This window comes from Globicephala melas, chromosome 11, assembly GCF_963455315.2.
Source record: "Globicephala melas chromosome 11, mGloMel1.2, whole genome shotgun sequence".
NCBI lineage: Eukaryota > Metazoa > Chordata > Mammalia > Artiodactyla > Delphinidae > Globicephala > Globicephala melas.
In genome coordinates, this window is record NC_083324.2 from 97,151,321 (window position 1) to 97,178,486 (window position 27,166).

Consider the following 27,166-nt stretch of genomic DNA (forward strand, 5'->3'; position numbering starts at 1 on the left):
TGGCCCGGGCCTACTCCCCAGTCACGTGGAGATGCCAGCGCTCACCAGGGTCTGCACGATGGCATGGTTGGTGGCGTTCATGTGCGCGTTGAGAGGGAAGGAGCATTCTCCATCACAGTAGTTGGCAGCGTAACCCTTGGGTGCAATGATCCAGTCCTGCAACAGAGAGAGTGATGTACACACACACCTCGTATCACCTGTGCCCTCAGGAACCCTGCGAGAAGCTATCACTCACATGGGGCAGCTAAGGAGACAGACACAGCAGGTCGAGGTCACACTCGAGGGGCAAAGCGAGGCTGTGAACCCGGTCAGTCAGACTCTGGAGCCCTCGCTCCTTCCACAGGCCCACAAGGCCCTGACCTGCTCCTGGCCCGCCTAGGCCTGGAGGCCTGCAGGTGGCTGGCTCCATGAACTTGGACCAAAGGAGCCTCTCCAGGAGCCCAGGTACTCCGTCTCCGCAATGCCACCGCACATGGGAACGATCTTCCATCACTGGACGCCTAGAATTTGCGTCTTCTCTTATTAACTAGCAGTGGCCTTCGGCAGGGAGGCAGAGCATTGGTGCGCTTCTAGTCTGGGCGAACTGGCATGTGGCCCTTGGAGAAGTTAACTGTTAGATGCTCTTCCAGCCCCTTCTCAAAGCACAGTGAACTCCTGTTTAAATGCCCAAAGCAATACAGGCCCTGTGGACCCTGAGAGAATGAGAGAAGAGCACTGGGAAATGGGCTACTGATGTGGAGGGACAGGGCGCCTGCGCACCTGGAAAGGAGCCGGGGGGCTTCCTGCCCGGGTGGGCGGGCCTTTTGCCACGCCACTCCAAGACCTGGGCATCTGGAAGGGCCCCTAAGACCTTCACAGGAGGAACCTTCTCAGCCCTCAAGTTCAAGGTCTCTGAGGATGGCTGCTGCCTCTAAGATGAGAAGAGGCTGCCGAGAGAGGGCCTCGTCCCCCTTGCTGTCCAGAGCACTCACCTGCCAGCCCAGGTCCTGGAAGCTCACGTAGAGCTCGTGCTTCCTGCAGGCTGTTTTCAGTTCACTGCTGTTGTAATCTGTTGGAGATCAGAAGATGCCACAGTTAACTGATTCATTCTTCGCTTACAAACTTACCCGGACAGTTAACCACTGGCCAGCCGTGCACAAGGCCCCCGCTAGACACAGCTGGGGCGCCCACAGTTCTGCAGCCTCCTCCCAGCTGCTCGGGTGTTTGACTTAACTCCGTCTCGTCCACTCTGGGGTCACTGCCAGGCACACTGGCACACAACACGTCATTACTGACCTGAATGGACTCCTTTCAAGCAACAGACGTTTGTCGTGATCCCCTGTTGGACCAAGATGCCCCAAACACCCCGGGGCCCTGACTTGGAGGACATCATATTCACAGACAAGACACACCAGGCAGGTTCCGCTCGCTTTCTAAAACCGGGGCTGTCCTGAAGCTGCGCAGGGGCCGGGAGAGCCTCCTGAAGGGGGCGCCCTGGAGCCGGGCCTGCCCGGGAGGCTGGGAGTGGGGACGGGGCGGGGCTGAAGTGCGCGCACCTGCTCTGTGTGTCAGGACCTGCTAGCCTGGCTTCATTAACCGACCGCTGGCAGGAGGACAAGGGTGCCCTGACTCATCTAGGCCAGACGGAGCGGCTTCTGTGTGACGCGCCCCCTGCGAGGTGCCACGGGAAACACGAGGATCCGTTAGGCAAGGCTTCTGGCCTCCAGCGACTCAGGGAACGGACGGGGTGCCGTGAGACGTGCAGAGCTCACGCCAGTACAAAACAGAATCTGAACGCCATGCGCAGGGGCTGGAGAGAAACCCCACCGGGAGTTCAGAGAAGGGACAGTTAAAGAGGGAGAGAGAGAGGAAGAGAGAGCAGTTCTGGTGGAATGAAGTTAAGGACACGTGAAGAGCTACCCAAACCGTGGAATTTCCTGTGTGATAATCCAGCTCCTAGTGGGGCCCCGGAGAGCTCAGGATGGGCTGCTCACCAGAAAGACCACCACGTGATCAGAGGTTGGGACGTGGGCCAGCCTGACCTCCAGGGAAGGGGGGAGGACTGGAGGCGGAGTTCAAGTCGTGAAGCCCACGTGACAACTCTGGACACGGGGCTCGGGGGAGCCTGGGGTTGTTGGGTGAGCATGTCCGTGTGCGGGGAGAGCGGCCCGCCGGGTCCTCTGGGGAGAGGGCTGCCCCTCCTCTGCGTCCTTTCTAATCCAGCTGGAGTCCCAAGTGGGGCACTTTCCTGCGTCCTGTGAGTTGCTCCAGTGAATCAGCAGACCCGGGAGGGGGCATTACGGGAACCCCTGAATCTCACCGAGCGGGACAGAGCCACAGGTGGCATCCGCAGGGGGCCAAGCCGTTGACCTGGTGGCATCTGTGCTCCCCCCAGGCCGTCAGGATCAGGACGGAACTGGGCTGTAGGACCCCCAGTGGGCATCGGGACGCAGGCAGGGACAGTTGCTGCTTCTGCCGGACGGAACCGAGGGGGCGTGGGGAAGGGCCTGGCCGACCCCCCGCCATCTCCGCAGTCTGGCCCTCGCTTCCCTTGGGCAGAAGAGATTCTCAGGAGAGCGGGGCCGGGATGAGAAGGGCAGGGGCCCCATCACGCCACAGGCGGGGCCGGGCAGCCACCAGGGAGGCGGCTGCACCTGAATCCCTGCGGCCCCAGCTCAGCCCAAGCCCCAGGGGTCCAGGCAGCCGGCCTGCTGTCCTTTCCAGCCCCAAGAGAGGAGGAGAGAGGAACAAAGGGGAGACTGGAGAGGGGAAGAAGCAGGAAAGAGACAGAGTCAGGGCGGCCTAAGAAACCAGGGGGCAGGGGAGGAGCGTGAAGGCTTCTGCAGACAGCCGCCGGGGGCTGACCGCCTCCCCTGCCCCAGGCCACACCAGCTGCAGGCCCCAGGCTCGGCCAGGAAAACACCAGGACAGCAGGAGCACAGAGCACGCTGTCCGCACAGCCCGGCTCTTCTGAGCTCAGGCTGCAGAGTCTTCCCAGAGGAAGCTTGTTTTTTAGAGGGAACAATTCGCTGCTCTCATTTCCCTTCCCTCCTAGAATGACAAGGGCAAGGGCAAAGGGCAGCTGTTAAAATGGTACCCCTGTCTGCACTGGGCTGGCCGCTCCTCCCCTGCCTCCGGCCTGATCCGCCCAGCTTATCCCAAAGGAATCTCCGGCTCCCACGTACCCCACAGAATCAACGGGGCCTTGAGAACCTGCTGGAAGAAGCCCAGCTCCTGTGCCACTGACACTGTGGGACCCCGGGACCACACTGGGATTTTGATTTCTGGTGTCAATAATCTCGTAAAGTGCTGGGCGGGGGGCAGGAATGGGGGGACAGCTTGCTTTTCAGAGGCTCGATTTTGTTTACAACCGGACGGTTAGCATGAAAGGCAACAGTGAAGTCCTGTTCTTTTGTGGCTGCAGGATTTCAAGGTCTTATACAGCTCCATTTAATCTGAGCGGGGCTTTGATCTCAGCCTTGGTCTTGATTATAAAAGAATATGGAGCTAAGTATCTTGAAAACAGAGGCTCTCCTTAAAGACTGAGCCCTGAGACTCCCTGCTTCACGCACCTCTGTCCCTTCCTAGAGGGACCCTGGCCCCCAGTGCCCTCTGGGGAGTTGGCAGTAGTTGGTGAATTATTCGGGCATCTTGCGGCACCTGTTCACACCTCTTTATTATTCAGCATTACCGGCCCGTTAGCACATTCATTAGGGGTGAACCTAGGGATGGAGTAGAAGGTCAGGTTCTAGTTGGCTTCACTCCTTGATAACTTTTATCCTAAAGGGGGCGTAATGGCAGACGAGAGTCAAGTATTAGAAATATGGAATTTGGAACAATTCTAACTTTCCAATCACTCATGCCCTGACTGTCCTCCACAGCTGTGGAGAACTAAGTTCTGATTTCATTTAGAAAGCCCTGGACGAGCCTCCACCTCTTGACCCAGACCTCTGGGAGCCAAGCTCCAGGCCCTAAAATTTGAATTTAAGATCAAAATGACACATTAAAATTCGCGCCTTTGAAGAACTATACACGGCTAAGTCACAGCCCTGACCCGTGTCCGTTCTTCCCAAGCGTTGGGTGTCCATGGTGGACGAGCCCTGTCATCCCTGGCATGTCAACCCATGGAAGCAAGTGCTGAGCTAGAGGGGACACCCGCCAGGAACTAAAAGGCCAAGCAAACATTGCTCTGGGAGAATGAGACCCCCTAGTCTGTGCACTGAAATTCCCTGAAATCTACAGCAAAGCATGTCATAGTCATAATAAAGTACCCACATCACTGCTTTGCAAGTGATGAGTTCTGGGTACCTTTCCTATGCTGGAAGCATACTGAATGGTCCCAACTGGAAAGTTCAAGGGATAGAAGATATGAACCAGCAACGAGAAGGTCAACAGTGTATTTACATGTACCAGAGCCACCTTTTCTCCCAGGACCCTTAAGGATACATGTTTGGGGACTTACCGGGTGGCACAGAGGTTAAGATGCAGGGGATATGGGTTCAAGCCCTGGTCCGGGAAGATCCCACATGCCACGGAGCAACTAAGCCCGTGCGCCACAACTACCAAGCCTGCGCACTACAGCCCGCGAGCCACAACTACTGAGCCCGCTCGCCTAGAGCCCGTGCTACGCAACAAGAGAAGCCACGGCCATGAGAAGCCCGCGCACCGTAACAAAGAGTAGCCCCTGCTCGCCGCAACTAGAGAAGGCCCGTGGGCAGCAACAGAGACCCAACGCAGCCAAAAATAACCAATAAATAAATAAATAAAATTTTAAGAAAAGGATACATGTTTGGGTGGGTTGGAAAGAGACAGAGGAGAATTTAAGAGATGCTCACAGGTAGCATTTGAATCGATGAAGAGCTCATTCCAAAGCAGAGAGAGGGTCTTGAGAAGCTGCTGGTTCAGAGATAGTCAGCAGGGCTGAGTGATGGCAACATGAACGTCAAGGGTGAACGAGGCCCAAAGGTCAGTGAATCCAATTTGACATGAATTGTTCAAAGTGGCAGAAAATGTTTCAAAACTATTCATCTGCCAAAACAAAGAGCAATTCTCAGTCACGGTGTTGGCAGCCAGCTGGTGGACACGGCAGAAAACCTCAGACTCACCAGCTGAACTGAAAGCACATTCACTACCCCACACCCCAAAGATGTCTTGGAAAGATCTTGGAAAATGAGCTAGAACAGAATCTAGAATCACCACATGGAACCACCCTCAAGGCCATTTGTTCACAACCCTTGTAATGGGTCGGTCAGGTGGTGTCAGTCCCCCAGGAGACAAAATCATGGACGCTGAGAGAAAGATACTATGAAAGAGGATGAATGGCAGCAGGTAGAACGAGACCACCCAATGAGAGCTCGGGGAGCCGTGGATGGGGTGCCACAGGAGCAGTGGGCTGGCTGGTAGCCTGGAGGCCGAAAAGAATGGCCAGAGACACTAGAATCCCCAGTGGGCTGCACAGCACGGCTTGGACCAGGACTAGTAAAACACGTGTCAAACGATGAACACTATGGTCCAGACGATATCCAAGCCCACTGGAGAAGAGCGACACGGCCAACATCCAACATCCACTCAGAGCAGACAGCGACAGAGAAGCCAGGGCAGGTCAAACCCATCCAGGGAGACTTCGGTCCAAACCCACTGCTTGGTGCATGTGTTTGGGAAGTCCAGCTTGAAGGCCAAGGACAGGTGTGAGAGCAGATTTTGGTGGGCAGGGGAAGAGGCGGGCGGGCTGCTGGCCTCTCCCTCGGGGACGCGTCCCGCCGTCTCCAGCATCGGCAGCTCAGTGCCAAAAACAGCCGCGTGTTTCCCTGCCATGTTTCACCCTGATGACGGGCAACTGGACGGATGATGCTAACTTCTTTACCCAGAGGCAGGACAGTCTCCGGTGGGCGGCTGCTGGTGTTTGTTTCAGTGGAGAAGTATGAATTCCCTGGGAGCAGCACACTGTGGAAGACGGGGGGCAGCAGAGGCCAAGCCATCCCTTCCTTCAACCTCCCGAAAGATTTACAAGGGGCAAGTCCCCCTTGGAGTCACACCGAGACCACAGCTTTTTGTCTCGGCAGCATCTACCTGGTTCACGAAGACCCAGCAACATCTGGCCCCACCATAGCCCGGAAAGAAAGCGCAAACCGATGGTCCGTTCCCCTGGAGGGCAGGCCATCTTTCTGGAAACACCTTCTCCAAGAGCAATCCCCTCTGCACCTCCATTCCCATTAATGGCGAGAATAAGGAAGGAGGAAAGGGCCAAACCGATAAAGCACTTCGGTGAGCCTAACCTGGGCCACTTCTTGGACCAGCTTGCGAGAGTCTTTGAAGACAGCGGGAGGGAAGGAGGACCCTCCGTAGTAACACTTTCTTGGGGGTCTGGGCCTTTAAGCAGGTGAGGCCAGGCCCACTTGTTAGGAACTCTTAGCCTCAGTGCTGCTGAAAGGAACAAAGCATGTTTGAAAGTACGGGGCTGGGGGGGTGGGAAGACCAAGAAAAAGCAGATGTACTTGCCTCTTCTTACAAATTAGACCACCTTTACTATTCGTATTTAATTTAAACTCATCAAACTGAAAACAAAATGCCGGAAGGGATTTGGAAGAGAATAATTCAGTGATGCCACGAAAACCCAAATCAGAGATGACATGTTTTCTCGATTAAAAAAGACATTTATGTGTGTACTGGTGGGGGAGGGGATGTGGAGTAAATCAAGTGAGATTTTCATTTTAAAAAGCAATCGAGGGCTTCCCTGGTGGCGCAGTGGTTGGGAGTCCGCCTGCCGATGCAGGGGACGCGGGATCGTGCCCCGGCCCGGGAAGATCCCACATGCCACGGAGTGGCTGGGCCCGTGAGCCATGGCCGCTGAGCCTGCGCGTCCGGAGCCTGTGCTCCGCAACGGGAGAGGCCACAACAGTGAGAGGCCCGCGTACCGCAAAAAAAAAAATTAAAAAAAAGTAATCGACACCTCAAGAGCCGCCTTCAGGCCTGAGGTCCTGGTACCAAACTGACCGCAGTTCATCAGATGCCACGGGCCGGCTGCACCGCCGCGCCCCGAGGACAGCACTGCGATGATTACTGTTCAGCAGGCTTCCTGCCAAGCGAATAAAGGCAAGCAATCATTTCTTCTTCTTCTTTAAACCCCAACCCTGACTGTTTCTAGCGGTAAACACAGGAACACCCATGCTGGGCGAAGCCTCCAAGAAACACCAGGAGGAGAAGCAGCACAATGTCACATCACACCGGGTGGTACAAGTTCCACATCCAGGTTACTGGTAACAGAAACGCTGAGTCAGAACCCAAAATGAAGACACTGTTTCCCAAAGGAAAACGGGGCGCTTCGGAAAGTTCCAAGAACTCTTGCCGGCCATGGAAGATGACACTGTTTAACAGTCACCTGGAAGAATTAACGCATCTTCCAGAAGTATTTTACATGCCTTCAGAGGAGCCTAACGTACACCCTGAGACCTTCCCATGCTTGGAGGCAACTTGTCTTTGAGCCAGAGCAATGCTTCTCATTTAATTCCAGCAAAGCCCCCGAGGATCAAGCATCCCCACTTAACAGCTGGGTAAACTGACGCCGAAGTGGATTAGTTTGTCCAAAGTCACAGAGTAGTAATGAGGGAAGCAAGATCTCCAACTGCAAATCCTACAGCAAATCTTCAACTTCGTGCTTGATTTCTGGGCTATTTAAAGGAAAAGGAAACCCAGAACTCGAAAGCACCAACTCTAGAGTAAGATGCACCTTGGTTTGAATTCAATACTGACTAGCTCTGTGAGCTGGGTGTCAGGAGGGAACACCTGCTACCCGCCCCCCCACCACCGTGTTCTGATGAGTGGGCTTCCGTGCCTCTTCCCCAAAAGGCAGGCGTGGGAGGAAGCATTTCGGAAAGACCTCTGAATTGACACTCGGGCAGTGGGAGCTGTTTCCTCTCTCCTGCCCTTTTGACCCTGCCTGTTCAGGGCAGGAGGGGGCTGACTCCATCCCCTACCCTCCAGGGGGTGAGCACCTGGGCCCAACCTGGCTGTCTGAAGCTACCACGAAAGAGATGCTCTCTTTCTGAAGCTGAGGTTGCCTTCCTGACCACCACATCAAGACAGGCTTTCTGAGAATGCCACCAACAGAGGAAGCTAGGAAAACAGAGATTCCTAATATCATCTGAGCCCACGGATCTAAACACGTCTAAAGGTAGAACCCTGAACTTGCCAATCAAATGCACCAGCGAAATCCATCAGAGAGGGCTGTTGGAGCTGACTGGCCATACCACTTCCAGCCAAGAGCACCGACGAACGCCAACCCGCCTTACACGGATGTACCACGTTTGCAAGTCACGGTTTCCCCGGCGTAACGCAACTAGGAGAAAAGCTAGGCGCTCTAAGGCTCGGCACGGGCATGAAAAGAGGTGGAGAGACCTGACCAAACAAAAGGACGCTTTTCTGGCAAAACAGACTCTGAGGCTGTCTGCAGCCTGAGACAACCTCGGGGTAACAAGTGTTCCCCTCTGACGGCCTAGGGACCCGTCTAGATTATCGGGGGCTGCTCAGGCACCTGTGGAAGCTGCGCAGCGTCTGAAAGCCTTGGCGGGTCCTGTGTCCTCACGGACGCCCCAGAGCCCACAGGGTCCTGCAAAGACGGGGTCGCCCAACCCACCTGAGGCGCTGGAGGCCCGCGACACATCCTGGGCCGGGGCGGAGCGGTTGCGGCTCTGTTGTCGCCGCCGGCCGGCGGCCGAGCGGGTGCTGCGCACGTGGACCTCACTGGCCTTGAAGAAGGCCACCATGAAGGGCTGCTTGTCGTAGGGGCCGTCCCTGCCCACCAGGCCGGCGGCTCGGGGGCTGATGTCGAGCCCTGGAAGGCAAATCAAAGCAGGAGGGTGGTGGGACCCCCAGCCCCCCAGTTGTGCTGTTCTCACCCCGGCCTGTGCATCCTTCTTCCCGATCACGTGCCTCCCACCGGCGAGGCAGCTCCACAGGCCCCAGGTGCCGGGCCCGCGGGCCGCAGCGGGGACGCGCAGGTGAGGGAAGGGCGCCCACTGACCCACGCGGTGTCGGCGCTCGGACCCGCTCCCACCTTCCTCTCTCTCTTGACGCGGCCCGGCCTCTGCCTGGGCGCTGCCCTCCGCGGGTCCTCTCGGACCCAGGACCATCTCACCGTCTCCAAGTCCTTGCCAGGAGGCTTGGGGGAGGAGGCATTGCTGGTCCACAGTGGCTCTGAGGGGACAGGAAGCCAAGCCATCCTGGAGCCCGGGGCCCACCCGGAAACCACGGCTCTGCCACGCCTGCCGCGAAGGAGACCAAGGCCGACGACCCTCGGCCCGAGCTTGGCCAACTCACCGTCCCGCGTGACCACACTCAGCTGCAGCCCCATGTTGTGCTGCGGGGTCAGGACCCACAGGTTGCTGGTGGCTGTGATGTCAAATTCCAGCCAGCCTTCTTCCGAGGCCCACACGGCGCGGGTGTCCAACAGAAACAGGTCAGAGTCTCTGAAAGAGGGAAAAGGTGGCAGGATGAAGGGCGCAGGGCCCCCAGCTCATCCCCACTCCGTCCTGCCCGGTGTCAGACGACAGATGCCACCGTCGGGTCAGGGACGGCGACCAGCCGTGGCCCCGGCTGGTGTGACATCACACAGGACACACCCGCAACACAACCTGCTGGGGTGCCGCATGGACAGCAGCTGACATAGGGGCGCCCCTCGGTGTCACCAAAAGCCTCACGACAGCTGCTCAGGCCACATCTTTTTTAGAATTAAGGTAAATTCAAAATAAATAAACAGTCCTATTGTTGCACGCTTTGCAGCTAATGAACTCTAAACAGAGAGGCCGTGGAGGGGGCAGTGAGGAAGAGGGGTAAGAAAATATTAAATCAGGATCAATAAAGATGAGCATTTACTAAGTTGTACTTTGTTAATTTTTTTAAAAGCTCAGAACCCGACAATCCTCACGTTAGTTCCTGTGAAAGGAGAAGCCAGGATTCACATCCTACTTCTGAGTAATCATCAAGTCTTTTCTGTTAATTAAGGCCTTCGCATGGCCTACGGTGAGAGCCGCGTCCTTCCCCATGTGGACGGTGAGTTTCAAGTCTGTCCCAGCCCCGCTGTGAGCCATGCCGGGGCCCTTTGAGGCAAACTCACCGAGCCCGTTCCTTCCACTGGGCTCCACACGGACTTACTTTTTTTTTTTTTTTTTTTTAACAGTTTCCAGCTGATATAACGCTAGTGTGGGAAGATGGGGTGAGGGACCCACATGCCACGACAAGGCAGCGTGTAGGACGGTCACCTTGGTGTGTCGCGAGGACACAGTCTGAGTTGACGTCCCAGAGACACCGGCATGAAATGGCCTGGAATTCCCATGACAGGGAAGGGGGAGGTTTTAGCCATGGAAAGACTCAAATCCCCTGGTGCTGGAAATATTTTGCTGCAAGAGCTTACAGAACAACTACTAGAATTCAATACTAAATTTAAGATGACCATCACAATACTAACAGTGTACATTTATTTATTTTATAAATTTATTTATGTATTTAGTTTTGGCTGCATTGGATCTTCGTTGCTACGTGTGGGCTTTCTCTAGTTGTGGCGAGCGGGGGCTACTCTTCGTTAAGGTGCGCGGGCTTCTCATTGCGGTGGCTTCTCTTGTTGCACAGCACGGGCTCTAGGCGTACGGACTTCAGTAGTTGTGGCACATGGGCTCAGTAGTTGTGGCTCACGGGCTTAGTTGCTCTGCAGCATGTGGTATCTTCCCGGACCAGGGCTCGAACCTGTGTCCCCAGCACTGGCAGGCGGATTCTTAACCACTGCGCCACCAGGGAGGTCCTAACAGTGTACATTTAAATCGGTCATAAAGCGCTTGCATCTACTTTGCTTCAACCATCCTGAAAACTAGGTAGAATATCATTACCCCCATTTTACAGCTGGGGAAACTGAGACTCAGGTGTGAGTTTATGGACACATGACCAGTATTGAAAGAACAATCTGGTGAAAAGAAAGTAAGTGGATTCAGAGTTTTCCACAATGACTTCCTGCCTTTTGAGATTATTATGAAAGACAACCTGTGACAACTGAATACAATGTATCTCTAGTCCATCCAACGTTTGGGAGGCCAGTGAAACATCTGAGTTAAAAATGTTATTCGACTTCTCAGAGGGGAAACAATTTTTCCTGTTTACATGGCTCAGAGTTGGAAGGCAAGGCTATTGTCATCTTTTCCAAGTTCCAAGCAGTAGGTGTGCCTACGCATCGTTTATTCAGCTGGTGGACAGAGTCTGCAGGGGGCACATCACCGCCTGCCATCTATAAAGCACCCCCCCTCCCCCAATGTGTCACACACCCTGCTGAGAAATTACCCCCCCCATCACTGAGGTGGCTGTGGGCAGGCAGACGGGGGGTGTTCGTGGAAAGCAGCAAGAGGGGGTGGCGGGTCCAAAGCTTTGAAGTGAAGATGTAAAAAAGACATCAGTGCTGTTCTGAAAGGTTGGAGAAGACCTTCATCCAGAAATAACACAGACACTATGAACGGCAATGTGGGAAAAGTCACCCTAGTCCCAAAGGATGCACAAGACATGTTCTTGTCAGAGGGGCGGCTTCTAGAATGAAGACGCGGTGAGAATGTCAGGGTGTGAGGCTGCCCCTGAGCTGAAGAGGGTCCGTGTGGGGTTAGAGCCGAGGGCCACTGGTCACTAAGAGCTTCCATGCACATGTTTTCAGGACTTGTAACAAGGATGCAGAGAAATACAGCCCAAGATATGGGCGTGGCATAGCTGGTAGAAAGAGCTAGAATGAGCTTTTATAGTTAAAAAGAGTTAATGATGAAGGAACGGGGGAGTCTGTTAGAGAAAGTGGGGCGATGGGACAGAGGCCGTCATCCACAAAAGGGAGACAGAAGAAGAGAAAAAGGGAAAGAGGAGAAGGGCGTGACTTAAAGAGGGAGGGGAAGCACGCATAACCATGATGGGGAGGAAATGAAGTCCACACGCTGCGTGGGGATTGGTGGACACGGGAGCCCGAGTTTCTACCCTGACTCTGCTCCGGAGTCCCACTGGGGTCCCCAGGAATTGGTGGTGCTTCTGGGCCACACCTCGCTGACTGTGCAGCGAGGACAGTGCCGGTCCTCACAGCTTAGGAGACCCATGGATCCACACACACAGGGTCGCAGCTGAGCCTGGAGACAGGAAGAGCTCCGGGGCTCAGGGCACTGAGGGCGAATCAAATTCAGCCACTTAAACCTAGGATGCTCAGGTCCCTTAGAAGGGAAGTGATGGAGAACATGGGCTTGAAATAGCTGGGCTCAGTGGCTGGAGGAACAGCAAATATTTCCCGTGTGCTTTCACCGAGCGGGGCCTCGAGAAGAGCTCCCGCCGCTCCAAGGGAAGCCCGGGGAGGCAGGTCCTATCACGTGTCTCTTCTAGAGCTGAGGGCGTGCAGCCTGGAGAGGGTAAGGGTGTGAAGGCCACACAGGTGTTAAGTGGGGTCACTACAGCTTGAAACCGGAGCTCAGGCTTCAAAAGCAGAGTCAAGAAAAGTATAGGCGGGCAAATATCACGAGATCACTTATTTGCTGAATCCTAAAAAATCATACAAATGAACTTACTTACCAATAAGAGACTCACAGATACAGAGAACAATCATGGTTACTAAAGGGGAAAGGGGGGGGGGTAAATTGGGAATTGGGGATTAACAGATACATACAACTGTATATAAAATAGATAAACAGGGCTTCCCTGGTGGCGCAGTGGTTGAGAGTCCGCCTGCCGATGCAGGCGACACGGGTTCGTGCCCCGGTCCGGGAGGATCCCACATGCCGTGGAGCGGCTGGGCCCGTGAGCCATGGCCGCTGAGCCTGCGCGTCCGGAGCCTGTGCTCCACAGCGGGAGAGGCCACAACAGTGAGAGGCCCGCGTACCACCAAAAAAAAAAAAAAAAAGATAAACAACAAGGACCTACTGTATAGCACAGGGAACTATATTCACCATCTTGTAATAACCTATCATGGAAAGGAATTTGAAAAAAGTATATTTGTGTGTGTGTGTGCGTATGTACACACACACAACTGAATCACTTTGCCGTATACCTGAAACTAACAAAATATAGTAAATCAACTCTAGTTCAATAAATTTTTTTTTTCTAAAGTACAGGGCAGAGGTAGTAATTACCCAAACAAGGACTTGGAATAATAAAGTCAGAGTTTAAAATCCACTGCACATCAATGCCAATGGCGGCTGGATACAGAAAACACATTCAGATGCTCAGGGCTGGCACAGGATGAGAAATCACGAGTGACTTCTCATGTCAGGGTCAGTGTCGGAGGGGTGAAAGGTCGTGCAGGAAGTAAAGGTTGAGATGCCTAACGCCTGCTGCTGGGACTCCAGTGGCTCCCGGTCTCACCCTCCTCCTTTTCCCAGGCACAATGCCCTCTGTCTAGACTGCAGACACCACTGACACACACTCAGAAAGGGTGAGGAACTTTCAAAAAGAATGACAGCTTTGAGGAGGGACTTCACTGGCTCAATGCTTCCAGTAACTCAGGTATTTAAGACACACTATTTATGGCAAGTCACTAAAATGGGTCTGGTGTGACCCACATCTATTTACTTTTCTTCAATGACACATGACCTTCTCAGTCTACGCACCCTGTCGAAGTGTTGCCTCAAACAAGGCGCTCCTGACTTTGCTAGGCAAACAGCAGGGGTTCCCTTCCAAACCCCACTCCAGGGGCATCGAGGTCTTCTTTAGGCGAGAAGTACAATTTTCAAATAGAATGAAAGTCAAAAATCAATGAAAATTAGACAGTAAGGCAAGGATTTTTACTTTTTTCTTATGTAATGTATCGTATATAGAGGATTACGTCTGAACTTTTACCAACTAAAAAGATAGAAAGAAATAGGATATTTGAAAACAAAGCATTACAAATCAGAGTAAACTGCTACACACACACACACACACACACACACACGGATTTGAGTAACATGGGTGAATGAACATTATTATTATATAATCAGCTAAGCTCTCATTGATTTATGGTACTTGAATTTACCCAGTTTGCACCTCTAGGATGAGCATAAAAAGTTCATATATCAAACGCACTTCCACTCTGTAAGGGATACTTCATCTTCAATAAACCAGTACAAATCACTTTGCTGTCAGGATATTAACACAGCTGTGCCCTTACATGGTGTTTACCATGTAAACATATGTAGGACTTCTCCTACATATGTTAGCTTCTCACGACCACCCGAAGAGGCAAACAAAATACTATTCATACCACCACAGGTTTACAGAGCAGGAAACTGAGGCACATACGAGTTAAGCAACTTGCTCACACTCACTCAGCTGGATTTGAACCCAGGCAACTTGGCTCTTAACCATCATAGCAGAGGTTCTCAAAGTCAGCCTGCATCAGAATCCCCTGGAGGCCTTGTTAACACACAGACTGTTAGAGTTTCTGAGGCGGGGCCTTGCAGACTCGCACTTCTAACAGATTCCCAGGCTTCCCTGGTGGCGCAGGGGTTGAGAGTCCGCCTGCCGATGCAGGGGACACGGGTTCGTGCCCCGGTCTGGGAAGATCCCACATGCCGCGGAGTGGCTGGGCCCGTGAGCCACGGCCGCTGAGCCTGCGCGTCCGGAGCCTGCGCTCCGCAACGGGAGAGGCCACAGCAGTGAGAGGCCCGCGTACCACAAAAACAAAAACAAAAACCAGATTCCCGGGTGATGCTGGTGCCGCTGGTCTGGGGACCACACTCAGAGGCGCTGTCCTCCAGCACTCTCCCTCTCGAGTATGAGGAGAATGACCTTGGCCTGCCTTTTAGACTTAAGGTTCAAAGCTGTCTGGTCTCAAAATATCTTGCTCCTCTCCTTAAAATCATGCAAAGTCATGTAGGCTCCACAAGTGTTGGATTGTCTTAGGGGCTGGCCTTACCCTCAGGGTGTTAGAGTTAGACTAATAAACAGAAGCACAGGTTAGATCAAGTCCAAAGCAGCAGTATTATTAGAAGCTTTGCTTCTATGTGTCTGAGACAGGGAGAGAGGGGGAAGGTGGAAGATTACTTCGTACAAGTTCATGGCCACCTAACCTGTCCTCTTTGGCCCCCAGACACCGGGGCAAATACTCCAGCACGCCCTAGCGATCGAACACAGATTGAATGAAGGGTCTGCCACCTTTTAAACATGTCATGGGCATATCTTATATGTTTTAGTTCTTATCACCAACCCCACATCCACGTCCTTGCCCACCATGGGGAATTAAAACGGTAAAAATACTGTTAATTTGTGATTTTAAAAGAAATAGCAAAACAAAATCTTGACCACAACCATGGCCCAACTCCCACAAAGCTGGACGTCCCGCGGGAGATGCTGGCAACCAAAGCAACCTGTTTCTGGGAATGAATAATCCAGAAGGCATAGTTCTAGAAACAAAGATCTATGTTCTTTCTTTTTTAAAATAAATTTATTTATTTTATAAATAATTTATTTTATTTATTTATTTTATTTTTGGCTGCGTTGTGTCTTCGCTGCTGTGCGCGGGCTTTCTCTAGTTACAGCGAGCGGGGGCTACTCTTCGTTGCGGCGTGCGGGCTCCTCGTTGCGGTGGCTTCTCTTGCTGCGGAGCACGGGCTCTAGGCGCACAGGCTTCAGTAGTTGTGGCGCGTGGGCTCAGTAGTTGTGGCTCGCGGGCTCTAGAGCGCAGGCTCAGTAGTTGTGGTGCACGGGCTTAGTGGCTCCGTGGCATGTGGGATCTTCCCGGACCAGGGCTCAAACCCATGTCCCCTGCATTGGCAGGTGGATTCTTAACCACTGCGCCACCAGGGAAGCTCAGACCTATTTTCTTTTCTCTGCCACATTTACCAAGTGGATAAACAGTTCCAAACAATAGTTCCTCCGGCTCCCCATGCCCTGACATCCCCCTCTCCCCAAACTTAGCACTATTCTGAGTGTATCCAGTTCTGTGTGATAATGTTAATTCCCCTCTAACCTTCGCAGCTCCCCTGCGCCCTTGCAAAGAACAGAACGTAGACAGGCAGAGGAAGAAGATTTGGTAGCTTCTTGAATCTTTTTCTTTTAACTTCAGGGAGATGATTCTAAGTCTAAGGAATATGTTCTTGACTAAGAAGATGAAACTAACGGGTTACATAACAGCCGTTGTGGGTCAGTTACATTATCCCCTTTTCAGGGGCAAAGGAACAAATACTGAAAAGTTCAGTGCTTGCCCGGGGCCCACGCTGAGTGCGTCAGAGATTATCAAGCCAGCAGTAAGATTGCAGGAGTCCCTGGGGATGGGACCTGTGAAAGCCAGATACAGAAAGAGAAACAGGTGTGGCTGGGCACAGCGATAAAAAGGCTTTGATTTTCCTCCACCCAAACGACAATAGGGTTCTCCTATTCCTGGCTTTCTCAAGTTTGCCCTTCTCTTCATAAAAGAAAACGGTCCCAGGTATCTCACTTTCATGTCGGTGGAGATAAGAGTTCACATTACTTCACTTTGGGAGGCAGCACTGAACATCCGACAGAACTCATACAGCAATCAGTTTATGAGAATCAGTCTATGAGAAACACTTTTCTAAGAAAACAACTCGCCTAGATCCTGGCTCCACTACCGCATTCAGGTCTGGTTTCCAGAACTATACTGTTTGGTTAAAGACTCAAACATCAACATTTGTGGGGATTCATTATAAAGATTTCCGAATAAAAATAATAAAAATATGATACTTCAGAGACGGATGCTTCTGGCTACGATGTATCCAACTAACACTCCTGCTAAGACTAAAAACACAAACCTCTTGGAAGCCATCTTAGAGCAACCGAGAAAGGCAATGGTTGAGGAGTCGAGAGCTCAGAGAGAAGAGAAATGCATTGAGGTGAACCCTGTATCTGCTGTTGCTTTTTCATCTCAGGGTATTTGTTAATTCCTAGCATGACGCAAGGATGTCAAACAGAAAGGAGAAGCAGCCAGGAGCTTGGAGCAATCTCGCTGGCTGGGGACGCAAATTGGAGCTTCAGGAAGTTATGACTTGAAGGGCTAAGGTCCCAGAGGAAAGAGGCTGTAGAGAAGTGAGCTCATAAAAGTGATCTCATAGAAGTTTGGGTTCACTTCCTCCAGGACCTTGGCCCTTCAAGTCCTGGTGTCCATGAACTCCAATAGTTCCATCTGAGATGCTTGCCAAATATTAGACTGTGTTTGCATGCAGGAGGAAGCTGAGAAAACAAGCAGAAAGAAACTGCTTAGAGGATAAAAAGCAAAGCAGAGTTTTTGGCAGTCTCTCAATACTGGGGAGTTAAAAAATTAGAGTTCAGAGGCCACCAAGGAAGGGAACTTCTGGTAAACAACCTAGACCTTCAGCTGAGACCCCTGACGAGCTAAACTGTAGGAGAAAAGGAAAACCAGAAATGGAGAAGCCTTAACACACCTGGAAACCCAGCCTCAGTTAAGACAAGAGAACAAGGTGATCTACCTGTCTGTAGTTTTTCTGCCTTCCAGAAGAAAATGAAACCCAGTCTGGAAGGAGATACCAGTATCTAGAATTGATTTCATAAATAACGCCCAGAATTTAATTTTAAAAAATTATCAGGCATGCCAGGAAATGAAACCAAATGAGGAAAAACCAAGGGAACAAATAGATAATAGAAACAGACCCACAGGTGATCCAGATAATAAAGTTTTCAGACATGATCTTGGAATCTAGCCTTATAGTGAAAGGATAATAAATCACAAGTTGGGTTTGTTCCAGGGATGTGAAGTTGGCCTTACACCTGAAAATCATTTAATGTAGTATATCACATTAACACTATCAAGGACAAAAATCATATATAGACATCCCTCAATATCCCTGGGGGACTGGTTCCAGGACCCAAACCTGGATCCCAAAAATACCTGGATACCAAAATCCCCATATGCTCAAGTCCCTTATACAAAATCATGTACAGTATTTGCATGTAACTTACCCATATCCTCCTGTATATTTTAAATCATCTCTAGATTACTTATAATACCCAACACGATGTAAATGCTATGTATCAATAAACAGTTACCAGCACACAGCAAATTCAAGTTTTGCTCTTTGGAACTTTCTGGAATTTCTTTTCAAATATTTTGATCCATGGTTGGTTGACGCCACAGATGCAGAACCCATGGATATGAAGGACCAACTATGATCATCCCAAAAAATTCAGAAAAAGGATAAAATCCACATCGATTTCTAATTTTTAAAAACCCATAGCAAACTAAGAATAGAGGAGAATTTCCTTAATAAAATAAAGAGTATCTACAAAAACATTTATAGCAAACATTACCCTTAATGGTGCAATATTAAACATTTCCCCCCCCCTTAGATTAGAAATCTGACAGAGATTTCCAATCTGAGATTAGAAATCTAACAGAAATCTGAATGGAATTCAACAGTGCACTGGATATCTAGTGAGCACAATAAAACAAGAAAAAGAGAAGTAAAAATATAAGAATTACAGAGGAAAAAATAAAAATATTTATAGATGACGATTATATTCATGGAAATTCTAAAATTCTGCAGAGAAAAATTATTAGAATTAATATGTAAATTTGCAAGGTTGCTGGATATAAGTTCAATATATAAAAATCAGGGCTCCCCTGGTGGCGCAGTGGTTGTGAGTCCGCCTGCCGATGCAGGGGACGCGGGTTCGTGCCCCGGTCTGGGAGGATCCCACATGCCGCGGAGCGGCTGGGCCCGTGGGCCGTGGCCGCTGAGCCTGCGCGTCCGGAGCCTGTGCTCCGCAACGGGAGGGGCCACAACGGTGAGAGGCCCACGTACCGAAAAAAAAAAAATCAATTGCATTTCTACATGTGGGCAAAAAAGAATTAGACACTGAAATTTTAAAAAGCTAATAATATCATTTACAATAGGATAAAAACTTCAATTCCTGGAATAATTCTAATAAAAACATTCAAGACCTCCTAAACTGTAAACTGTTATTGAGAGTAATTAGAGAAAGCCTAAATAAACGTGGACTGGAACACTCAATACTAGGGAGAGTCAATTCTTCCCAAATCAAGCTCTAAACTTAATGAAATTCCAAACAGAAGCCCAGCAAGTTTCTTTTGTGGAAATTGAAATGCTGAGTTTACAATATATATGAGAATGCAAAGGGCCATCGATAGCCAAGAAAATCTTAAAGAACAAATCTGGAGAACTTACACACCAGATACTAAGACTTCTTACAAAACTAGAAGAATCAGAGTTTTTATTGATACGAGAAAAATCAATCAATAGAACAGAACAAAGATCTCAGGAACAGACCCAAACACATGTGGTCACCTGATACATGACAAAAATGCCACTGATGTGCATGGAAAAAAGATAGTATTTTTAATAAATGGTCCAGGGTCAGTTAGGTTTTTCTATTCTTACACAGCTATCTAATCTACAGCTGTAGTTCACCTGTGATCTCAAATATCCATTCCTGTAGAGTTTAGCTCATTCTGCTGATTTAAACACTCCCATATCCCACTGCCTCTTGGGCATCCAACCATGACTCAGACATGTCCCAACCTGGACTCATGTCCATCCCCCTTCCTTGACTTATTCCTACATTCCCTATCTCTGTGAATGGTTCAGAGTAGCGGATCAAATTAAAAATTTTGGAAAACTGCTTTTTTGCCTTTTGACAGTTATTTTCTCTCCTGGGACAATTATATTCTATCTTAAAAAGCAGGTCAGAAATGGTGAACTTGGTCACAACTTTAAACAGTAATTCAGTCTGGCATTGTTTCTGGAGACTCCACCGGCATGGCCTCTGGGTGGCCTAAGGAAATCTTTCTTGGTTTTAAAAACCAGCTTTTAACACAGCATTGCCCTGTTCCCTTGATTCAAAGATGCACATCTTCCAATTCTAAGGATTCTGAAGTTAGGATGAAACATATGGACCAAACTGAAAAAACAAAAACAAAACAAAAAACCCTGCTTTGCCTGTCTGCAAACAGAGTCGTGATATTGCTTATACCAGGAGGAAGTGAATTTTGAATTTGGTAATTAATTCTCACTTTAAATTGTCTTCCAAAGGACTGCACCATGATAGAACACAAAAAAAGAAAAGTTATCCTATACACAGAAGATAGATTATCGCTGCCAGGTAATACAACTGCCAAACCATAGAGAGTAGAATATGGGATGTCAAAACTATCAGAGGCACGTGTGGCCAGTTCATGTACCAAACAGAACCATCTTTCAGACACTGGAAAAATTTCTGGCTGGCTTTCAAGAGATGCTGTTTGACTTTGACTTCCAGATATACAGAATTGAATAAGAAGAGTCAAAGTATGTCTTGCACCAGATAGAAATGTAGATGCAAATGATATTCTTAAAGGCCCCCAAACGGCACTATTAATCGATAGGTGCTATAAAAGTAAAGATCATGAGTACCTGTTATGAAAAGCAACATGCTACCATCAACAACCTTCCATCACACAATGGAAGGCTGATGGTTAATCAGAGCAGGCTTTACCCTCCAAGGATGAAGACAGCTTAGTGTGTATGAGATTCGGGAGAAAACGGTAAAATAAATGGACAAAGATATAACACTGTGAATAAGGACAAGTACTTTCATGTAAATTTATTCTATCTTTTTTTCTCCTCCACACCCCGTCCTCTAGAAGAACTGCTAGTAGATCCATTGTTGACCAAAAGATCAATGAAGGTTTGCAGAGGTTTTCCATCGCGGGGCCTTGAAAGCCCAAGTATCAATACCAGGGCCTGAATTCTAACAGACACATTTTTACCCCCAACGGAGCTGGCTCCTATGCCATCCAAACAGAAGCATCCTTGAGATGTTCGCATCCAAGCTAAGGAGATGAAGATGCAAGGCATGCCATAAGGGGACCGCTTACCTCTTTCTGGCATTTCACCTTTATCTCAGGACTGTCCCCATGTCACTGGGATGACTTTGAGGGAATCAAAGCAGATCATAGTTTAGGCCTAATGTGGACTTGGCAGAATCCATATGTGCCACGTTTCATCCTCCTAAGGATAGCCTGCCTGCCCAGCTGTCTGATGGGGTCACGGCTAAATCCTAAGGAAGGAACGTGGGGGAAGGTCTTTCCCAAACTCTAAGCACTGTAGAAATGCCAGTTTCCACCAAGGTCATCATAAAAACATAACAATTTCTTACATCAGACAGTAACACCAAACTCATCTTAAGATACCAACCCCACACCGTACTCTAAAATTTTAAAGTAAACTACAAAGGGCGCCCTGTGCCCCTCTGATGGGACCGCGTATGCTGTGGGGTTGCCGACCCCACTCCACTCTGCGAGTTGCTCCAGATCTTTTCAGGACTTAGATTCCATCTCCTGGCTTATTCTCAGGCTTTGAATACTGTATCAATTGTTACCCTGTCCTACCTCAAAGCACCATCTCTTCAACTCATCACTTTTTTGAACTTACCTGGTCCAGTGATTTCTTACCAGTCAGAGAAATAAGGTTTCCGCAGAGTTCACAGCAATGGCCCATCTTCCAAGAATCGTTTCTGACCCTCCCTGGGTCAGGCTCCCTAGCTGCCCTTTACACCAGGAGGCCCAACACAGAACTTCTTCTGCCTCAGCTGAGGGTATGACTCAGCACTGAAACACCTGCCTTTTTTCTTTTCCAAGGAGGCCAACTCTTTTGCAACACCCACGTGTGTTAAGCTGATCTATCAAATGCTACAAATTTCACTGAAACAGATTAGACAGCTACGTTTCTTCACAGGCCTGGAGGGTCCTTTTCAGCCAAGACACCCCAAGATGGTACAGATGGGGAGATCGAACCTTCCCCAGAAGGGGTCCCACAGTTCAATCTGGAGGCCTCTGGAAGGACATGAGCAAACCACAGGCAGCCTGGGCTCCAGGCCCACTGATAAGAAAATCTTCTCCTGGCCAACCTGGAACTCTTTAAAAGCATGGAATTCTCCCAATTCTCCCAGGATTTCCCCTTTCCTATGCACAAAAATTAAACACATCCAATCACCAAATGCTCCCATCCTAAAACGCAGAGAAATTACAACTCTGCTTTGACACGGAGTCAGCAAAGGTTGGGACCATTTGGGAGTTTTGTTTTCCAAGCTCGCTGCTGGCCTGGAGGAAGCGTGACACCACGATCTGAGGCTGAAGGCAGCTGTTCGTTTTTGGCTGGAGTTCAGCGTAAACCTTACAAATGGTCCGCCAGCGCGTGCTCTCTCTCTTTTTTAAAATAATAATAATTTTGAAAAAAATCCATAGTCACAAAACCTCCAACCTAGTGTTTTCACTCTAAAGCTTTTCCTGCAGAACACGGAAAACTATGTTTTCCAAACCAACGTCTGAGCCAAAAAAGGCACCAGCAGGTTCCTTCCATCAGAGAAAGGCTACGGGACCAATACTTCGGCAGATTGAAAATCAATGGCTGAAGCAGTTCCGAAGAATCCCTGAATAGCAATTCTCTCCGAAATACTGAAAGATGAAAATCTAGCAACGAATTATTTACTTTTCAAGAGAGGCCCTTAACAGTTAAGTCAATGAATACACTTTTATTTAGGAGCGAAAATCAGACATCAGAAAACCTGCCTTCCGTTCTGAAATTCTGGTCTGTTAAAAAGATCCTGCAACGGCTCTGTTTTACTTACAATTTAACTGCCACAGCTAAGAATTCACAGACAGCCATCCGTGTGTCTGTCCAACACTAGGACATGGGCCCACAGCCTGGCATGTCCCTCCTTCTCCAGTTCCCTCATTACGGACTTGAATATGCATCAGGGCCAAATGTTGGCATTGCTCTCAAAATGGTCCTTGTATGGGGCAAGTTCATGTTGGTTATTATTTTAGTGTGTGTATTTGCGACAGACCCACACACAGATCCATAAGTTCAGGAGAGACCCAACTCCTTCCTTTGGACCTTCTTAATCCAAACTTTTGGACCTTCTTGGGAAATTAACAGATTTCCAGGACCAAAAGCAAGAATCTGGAGGTGGTTTATAAAACCAAAGCTAATACAGTCCATAAATAGAGGACATAAATGTCCCCCCTCCTCTGCATTCTCTTCCTTTCTCTTTTATCTTCGTATTTACCACACAATTGCCAGAATGTCCTATCACGGGCCGAGTTCCTACCTGCTGCCCTCTGAGAACCACGGGCGGTGCTGACCTCTGCATCGGACTCTCTGTCTGGCCAAACCACTCAACTGAGCCCTACGTACAAGCAAAGTTCAAGGTCATGGGCTTGTTTTCTGTGTGCTGTATGTAGGACTGAAATAACTGCTGTAATACTTCATCCCTTAGCCCCTCCGAGGCTCTAAACATCACTCCATGGAAGTTTTCCTTTATTTGCTAGGCAGCCCCAAGAACACAGTTCTTCTGTCAAACAGTGTGGCCTCATTTCAGGAAACAAGAATAATATAGACATGGGAAAAAAAGTCTACCGGTCCCTTGCAACTACATGATAAAAAACACATTTGAGACACACATATACACACACACACTCACTCAAAGACATATCATATATGTGTATATTATATGCACAAGCACACAGCCTTCTATTCGCTTGAATCAACAGCATTTGCAATTAAGCATCCTCATATAATTTCCGTGTGCGAACTTATGTTAGCCACCCTCATCCACCATTCGAAGTAGGGACTAAAACATAGCGGGAAACATTTTAGTCCCAGTGGGTTATATGTTTTCCGAACACAAAGGATGCTTAGTAGATACCATTCACTGGCTTGCTTCGGAAAAGAAAACTATTTGGTAAATTTTCACCTTAAAAGCAAAAAAGTCGTCTTGCTGGCTCAACGCTACCATTGGGAACACAGCCCCCATCACGCCCGTGTGCTGCCCTTGAACTCCAAGCCACCTTCCAGAGACACAGTCGGGGTTATAAGGTGACGGGGTGAGAAACGGGGGCCAGCCCCACCCTTTGGGGTTCCTCGAGCCTCCGTACCTGTGCTGCTGCTCCTGTAAGACTTGGTAAATGCCGACAAGAAAAGTTTGGTTTTTAAAACTCGTTCCAACCACACAGTCCTTGTAGATTCGGAACTCTGCAGCCGTCACCGCCTCACCCTCAGGAATCTGGGATAGGTTGAACTTGAACTCTTTGTGGTGTCGCTGGCGAGGGGAGAACTCCTTGTCGTCCTCCACTATAGGATTAAACAAGAGAGAGTGACAACTATCGTTACTTGGCTAAGTGCCACAGGCTCACATCTAGAAAGTTCCCCCGTTTTCATTCCTAAGCGGCTTACCGTTACCCTTATTAGAGGGGTCAGTGGGTGGTGGAAAGAACCGCAGGCTAGGCTGCCAGGCTGAGATTAAAATCCTTCATTCTCCCCAGGGATTAAATACAATGCTTAGATTCTCTTTAACGACTTGAAACTATTTAACCAAGTTGCATGACAGCAAGTTATTTAAACTCTTGCCTTCCGGCTTCCTCATCTGCAGCATGAGAGGAAGAGGGCTTCCCAGGGAAGCTGGAGGGACCCAGGCAACAGTGACTAAGAACCCCTCTGCCGTCCTGGCCCTGTTGTCCCCTCGCAGCCCCCCTTTTCCTGCTGCTGCTCTCCTATCCCCTCAGATTGGTTCCTTCTCTCCCCACCAGGCAGTTGCCAAGACCAAGGGCAGCCCTGAGCTAACCTTTGCTGGGGGAGGGGTGTTCCGTGGTTGGAGATGGGAGTGGGCAGCGCGTTCCGCCTGGGTCTGAAGCTCGAACGGTCCTCGTATTTTGCCTGATGTCCAGGGGGAGTTTTTGTTGAGGGGTTTAGTGTGAAACTTCATAGAAAATATTGCTCTAACTAAAGTCCACTGCCCTCGCTCTACTGGAGGAAACTGAGGGCTGAACGCTTCTGAGGGGAGGGACCCTCTGGGTTATGAAGCTGCCGGGGTCTCCATTTAACCTGCATGTAGAACCCACGTATGAGGACAGAGTTGCGGAAACACATCACCAACGGGATAACATGCGATTGTCTAAGGCTTTTTTTTTTTTTTTTTTTTGCGGTACGCGGGCCTCTCACTGTTGTGGCCTCTCCCATTGCGGAGCACAGGCTCCGGACGCGCAGGCTCAGCGGCCATGGCTCACGGGTCCAGCCGCTCCGCGGCATGTGGGATCTTCCTGGACCGGGGCACGAAACCGTGTCCCCTGCATCGGCAGGCGGACTCTCAACCACTGCGCCACCAGGGAAGCCCTAAGGCTTTTTTAAAAAACTGGGAAAGGATCGAGTCTAAAAGCGTTTTTTTGTTGTTGTTGTTGTTGTTTTTCATAGTTTGGCCATGCCACGCGGCTTGCAGGATCTCAGTTCCCCAACCCGGGCCATGACAGTGACAGCGCCGAATCCTAAGAAGCCACCACGGAACTCCCTAAAAGCTTTCTTTAAAGGAAATCTTTTCCCTGCATAAAGACAAACTATGGAAAACTACAAACTACGGATTATCATGCTTCAGAGTCAGCCTTCAGATGGCTCTATACAAGGTCCTGAGTGAGAGAAACGCTGGCAACCTCGGATGCTTAACTCATAATCGTTGTAGGAGAGAAAAACGAGCATCCTGCTTCCCACCACAAATCCTGACTCTTTTCCCCAGAGCTCAGAAATGCTTCTGCCCTGCTGCTCCCGTTAGGTTTTTCTTAATGGCAACCGCAGTAAAATCTCATGAGCAAATTAATCCCCGATGGCAGAGTTTTTCCAGGGCTTGTGGGTAGAAAAAAAAAAAAAAAAAGATCAAGTTATTTGCCACCTCCAATGGCCCACTTTCTCCCCCATGTGCTGTTCTCCATAATCACCAGAGAAAAGCTCTGCAGATTAAGCTCCTTTAAAGCCAATAACTTTACACGAACTTGAGACCTCGATGGCATTGCAGAAGCTTGGGAAAGTTAAGCCATCCATCGGTACGAGGTTTTTAAATAAAGAATTTCTGAAGCTGCCATGTGACTGTGCAACAAATCTTTTAGATTCAAGTTATCCCTTTTCTGGGGGCGGGGTGGGGGGGAGGGAGTTGTTAAAAAACAGTAAGCTTTGGCTTGTGTAAGAGCTTGAATATAAGTTAAAAAAAAAAAAAGGTCCAGCCAGAAAGTAAACCATGGTTCAGTCCCAACAAGAGAACAGGTTTTTTAATTAGTGGCTAAGCATGAAAAGCAATATTGTTGGGGAGTTCACCCAAGGACACCCACACCTGATGGTGGATCACTTTTCCCTAAAACTGATCTGCCTTTTCAGTTTGATATGTTATCATCAGTGGTTAAAAAGTGAATCGAATCTGATTTCCCAAAGAGACTTTCTAAAAAAGAGTCACACAGCTTTTCTCTAGGGCCTCTTGGGTGCTTAAAAATTTCAATATCAAGAAATGAAAGCATATTCTTAAGATTCTTTTGAGAGAATGCATAAGAATTCCTCAAAGAAGTCGTCCAATCACTCTTAACATAAACAACAGAAAGAAAAACTACGGATGCGAAGCAAGACATAAAACAGTGACTTAAAAATAAAAATAAAACAGTGACTTAAGATGTTTCAGTTATAAGGAGGAGAGAAGGGACACACATTTGAATACATGAGAAATATGTCAGTCTTTGGAGAGGTATACCACCCCCAGTAAACCACACCTTCCTGTATGTACACCCTTAGGTGGTCCCTTCTCCCCTGGGCTGGTTCTGTGACCTTCTCTGGACCAACAAGAGGCAGCAACAGTGGTGCTGAGTGATTCTGAGGCTAAGTCCTAAGCTTGGAACTTCCTTCCATTTAGGTGTCTTGGAATGTCTAAGGAAAGATGGCTACCACGTAAGAAGTGCAACTACTCTGAACCCCCTAGACTATGAGGAAGTCCGAGGTAACCACGTAGAGAGGCTGTGTGGCGCACAGAGACACAGAGGGAGAAGGAAGGAGGGAGGGAAGAGCCCAGTCAGTCCCCAGCCACCTCAGCTGAGGCACTAGACATGGTATGAAGATGCCATCTTGGATGTCCAACACACTGGAGCCTCAGGATGACCCCAACCCCAGTGACCACCTGACTGCAACTGCATGAGAGACCCTGGGGGGGGGCCACCCAGTTCATCCTAGTCTTTTCACCAGACCGTGAGAGATAACAGTACCTTGCTGTTTGAAGCCACTAAGTTTTGGGTGATTTGTTACACGGTAAGAGGCAACTGACACAAGATGAGAAGGGAGGGTAAGAGAGGAAGAAAGAAGGAGAGTCTGACCTTGCCAGGAAGGGGAGAAACTGCACGCAGTTCTTAAGGAGGGATTTTGAAATCCTGGGAGGCAGT

General features: G+C 49.5%; 1 protein-coding gene across 1 annotated transcript in view; it reads right to left on the reverse strand.

Annotated features, from left to right (window-relative positions):
- The window catches only part of BMP6 (bone morphogenetic protein 6), a 145,121-nt gene that overhangs the window by 1,587 nt on the left and 116,368 nt on the right, over nucleotides 1-27,166 (reverse strand). The window contains exons 2-6 of the mRNA XM_030881473.3: nucleotides 23,864-24,059; nucleotides 9,295-9,443; nucleotides 8,612-8,809; nucleotides 972-1,048; nucleotides 46-156 (exon numbers count right to left, since the gene is read on the reverse strand). Of these exons, the coding sequence (XP_030737333.1) occupies nucleotides 46-156; nucleotides 972-1,048; nucleotides 8,612-8,809; nucleotides 9,295-9,443; nucleotides 23,864-24,059 (731 nt within the window). The remainder of the gene's footprint in view (nucleotides 1-45; nucleotides 157-971; nucleotides 1,049-8,611; nucleotides 8,810-9,294; nucleotides 9,444-23,863; nucleotides 24,060-27,166) is intronic.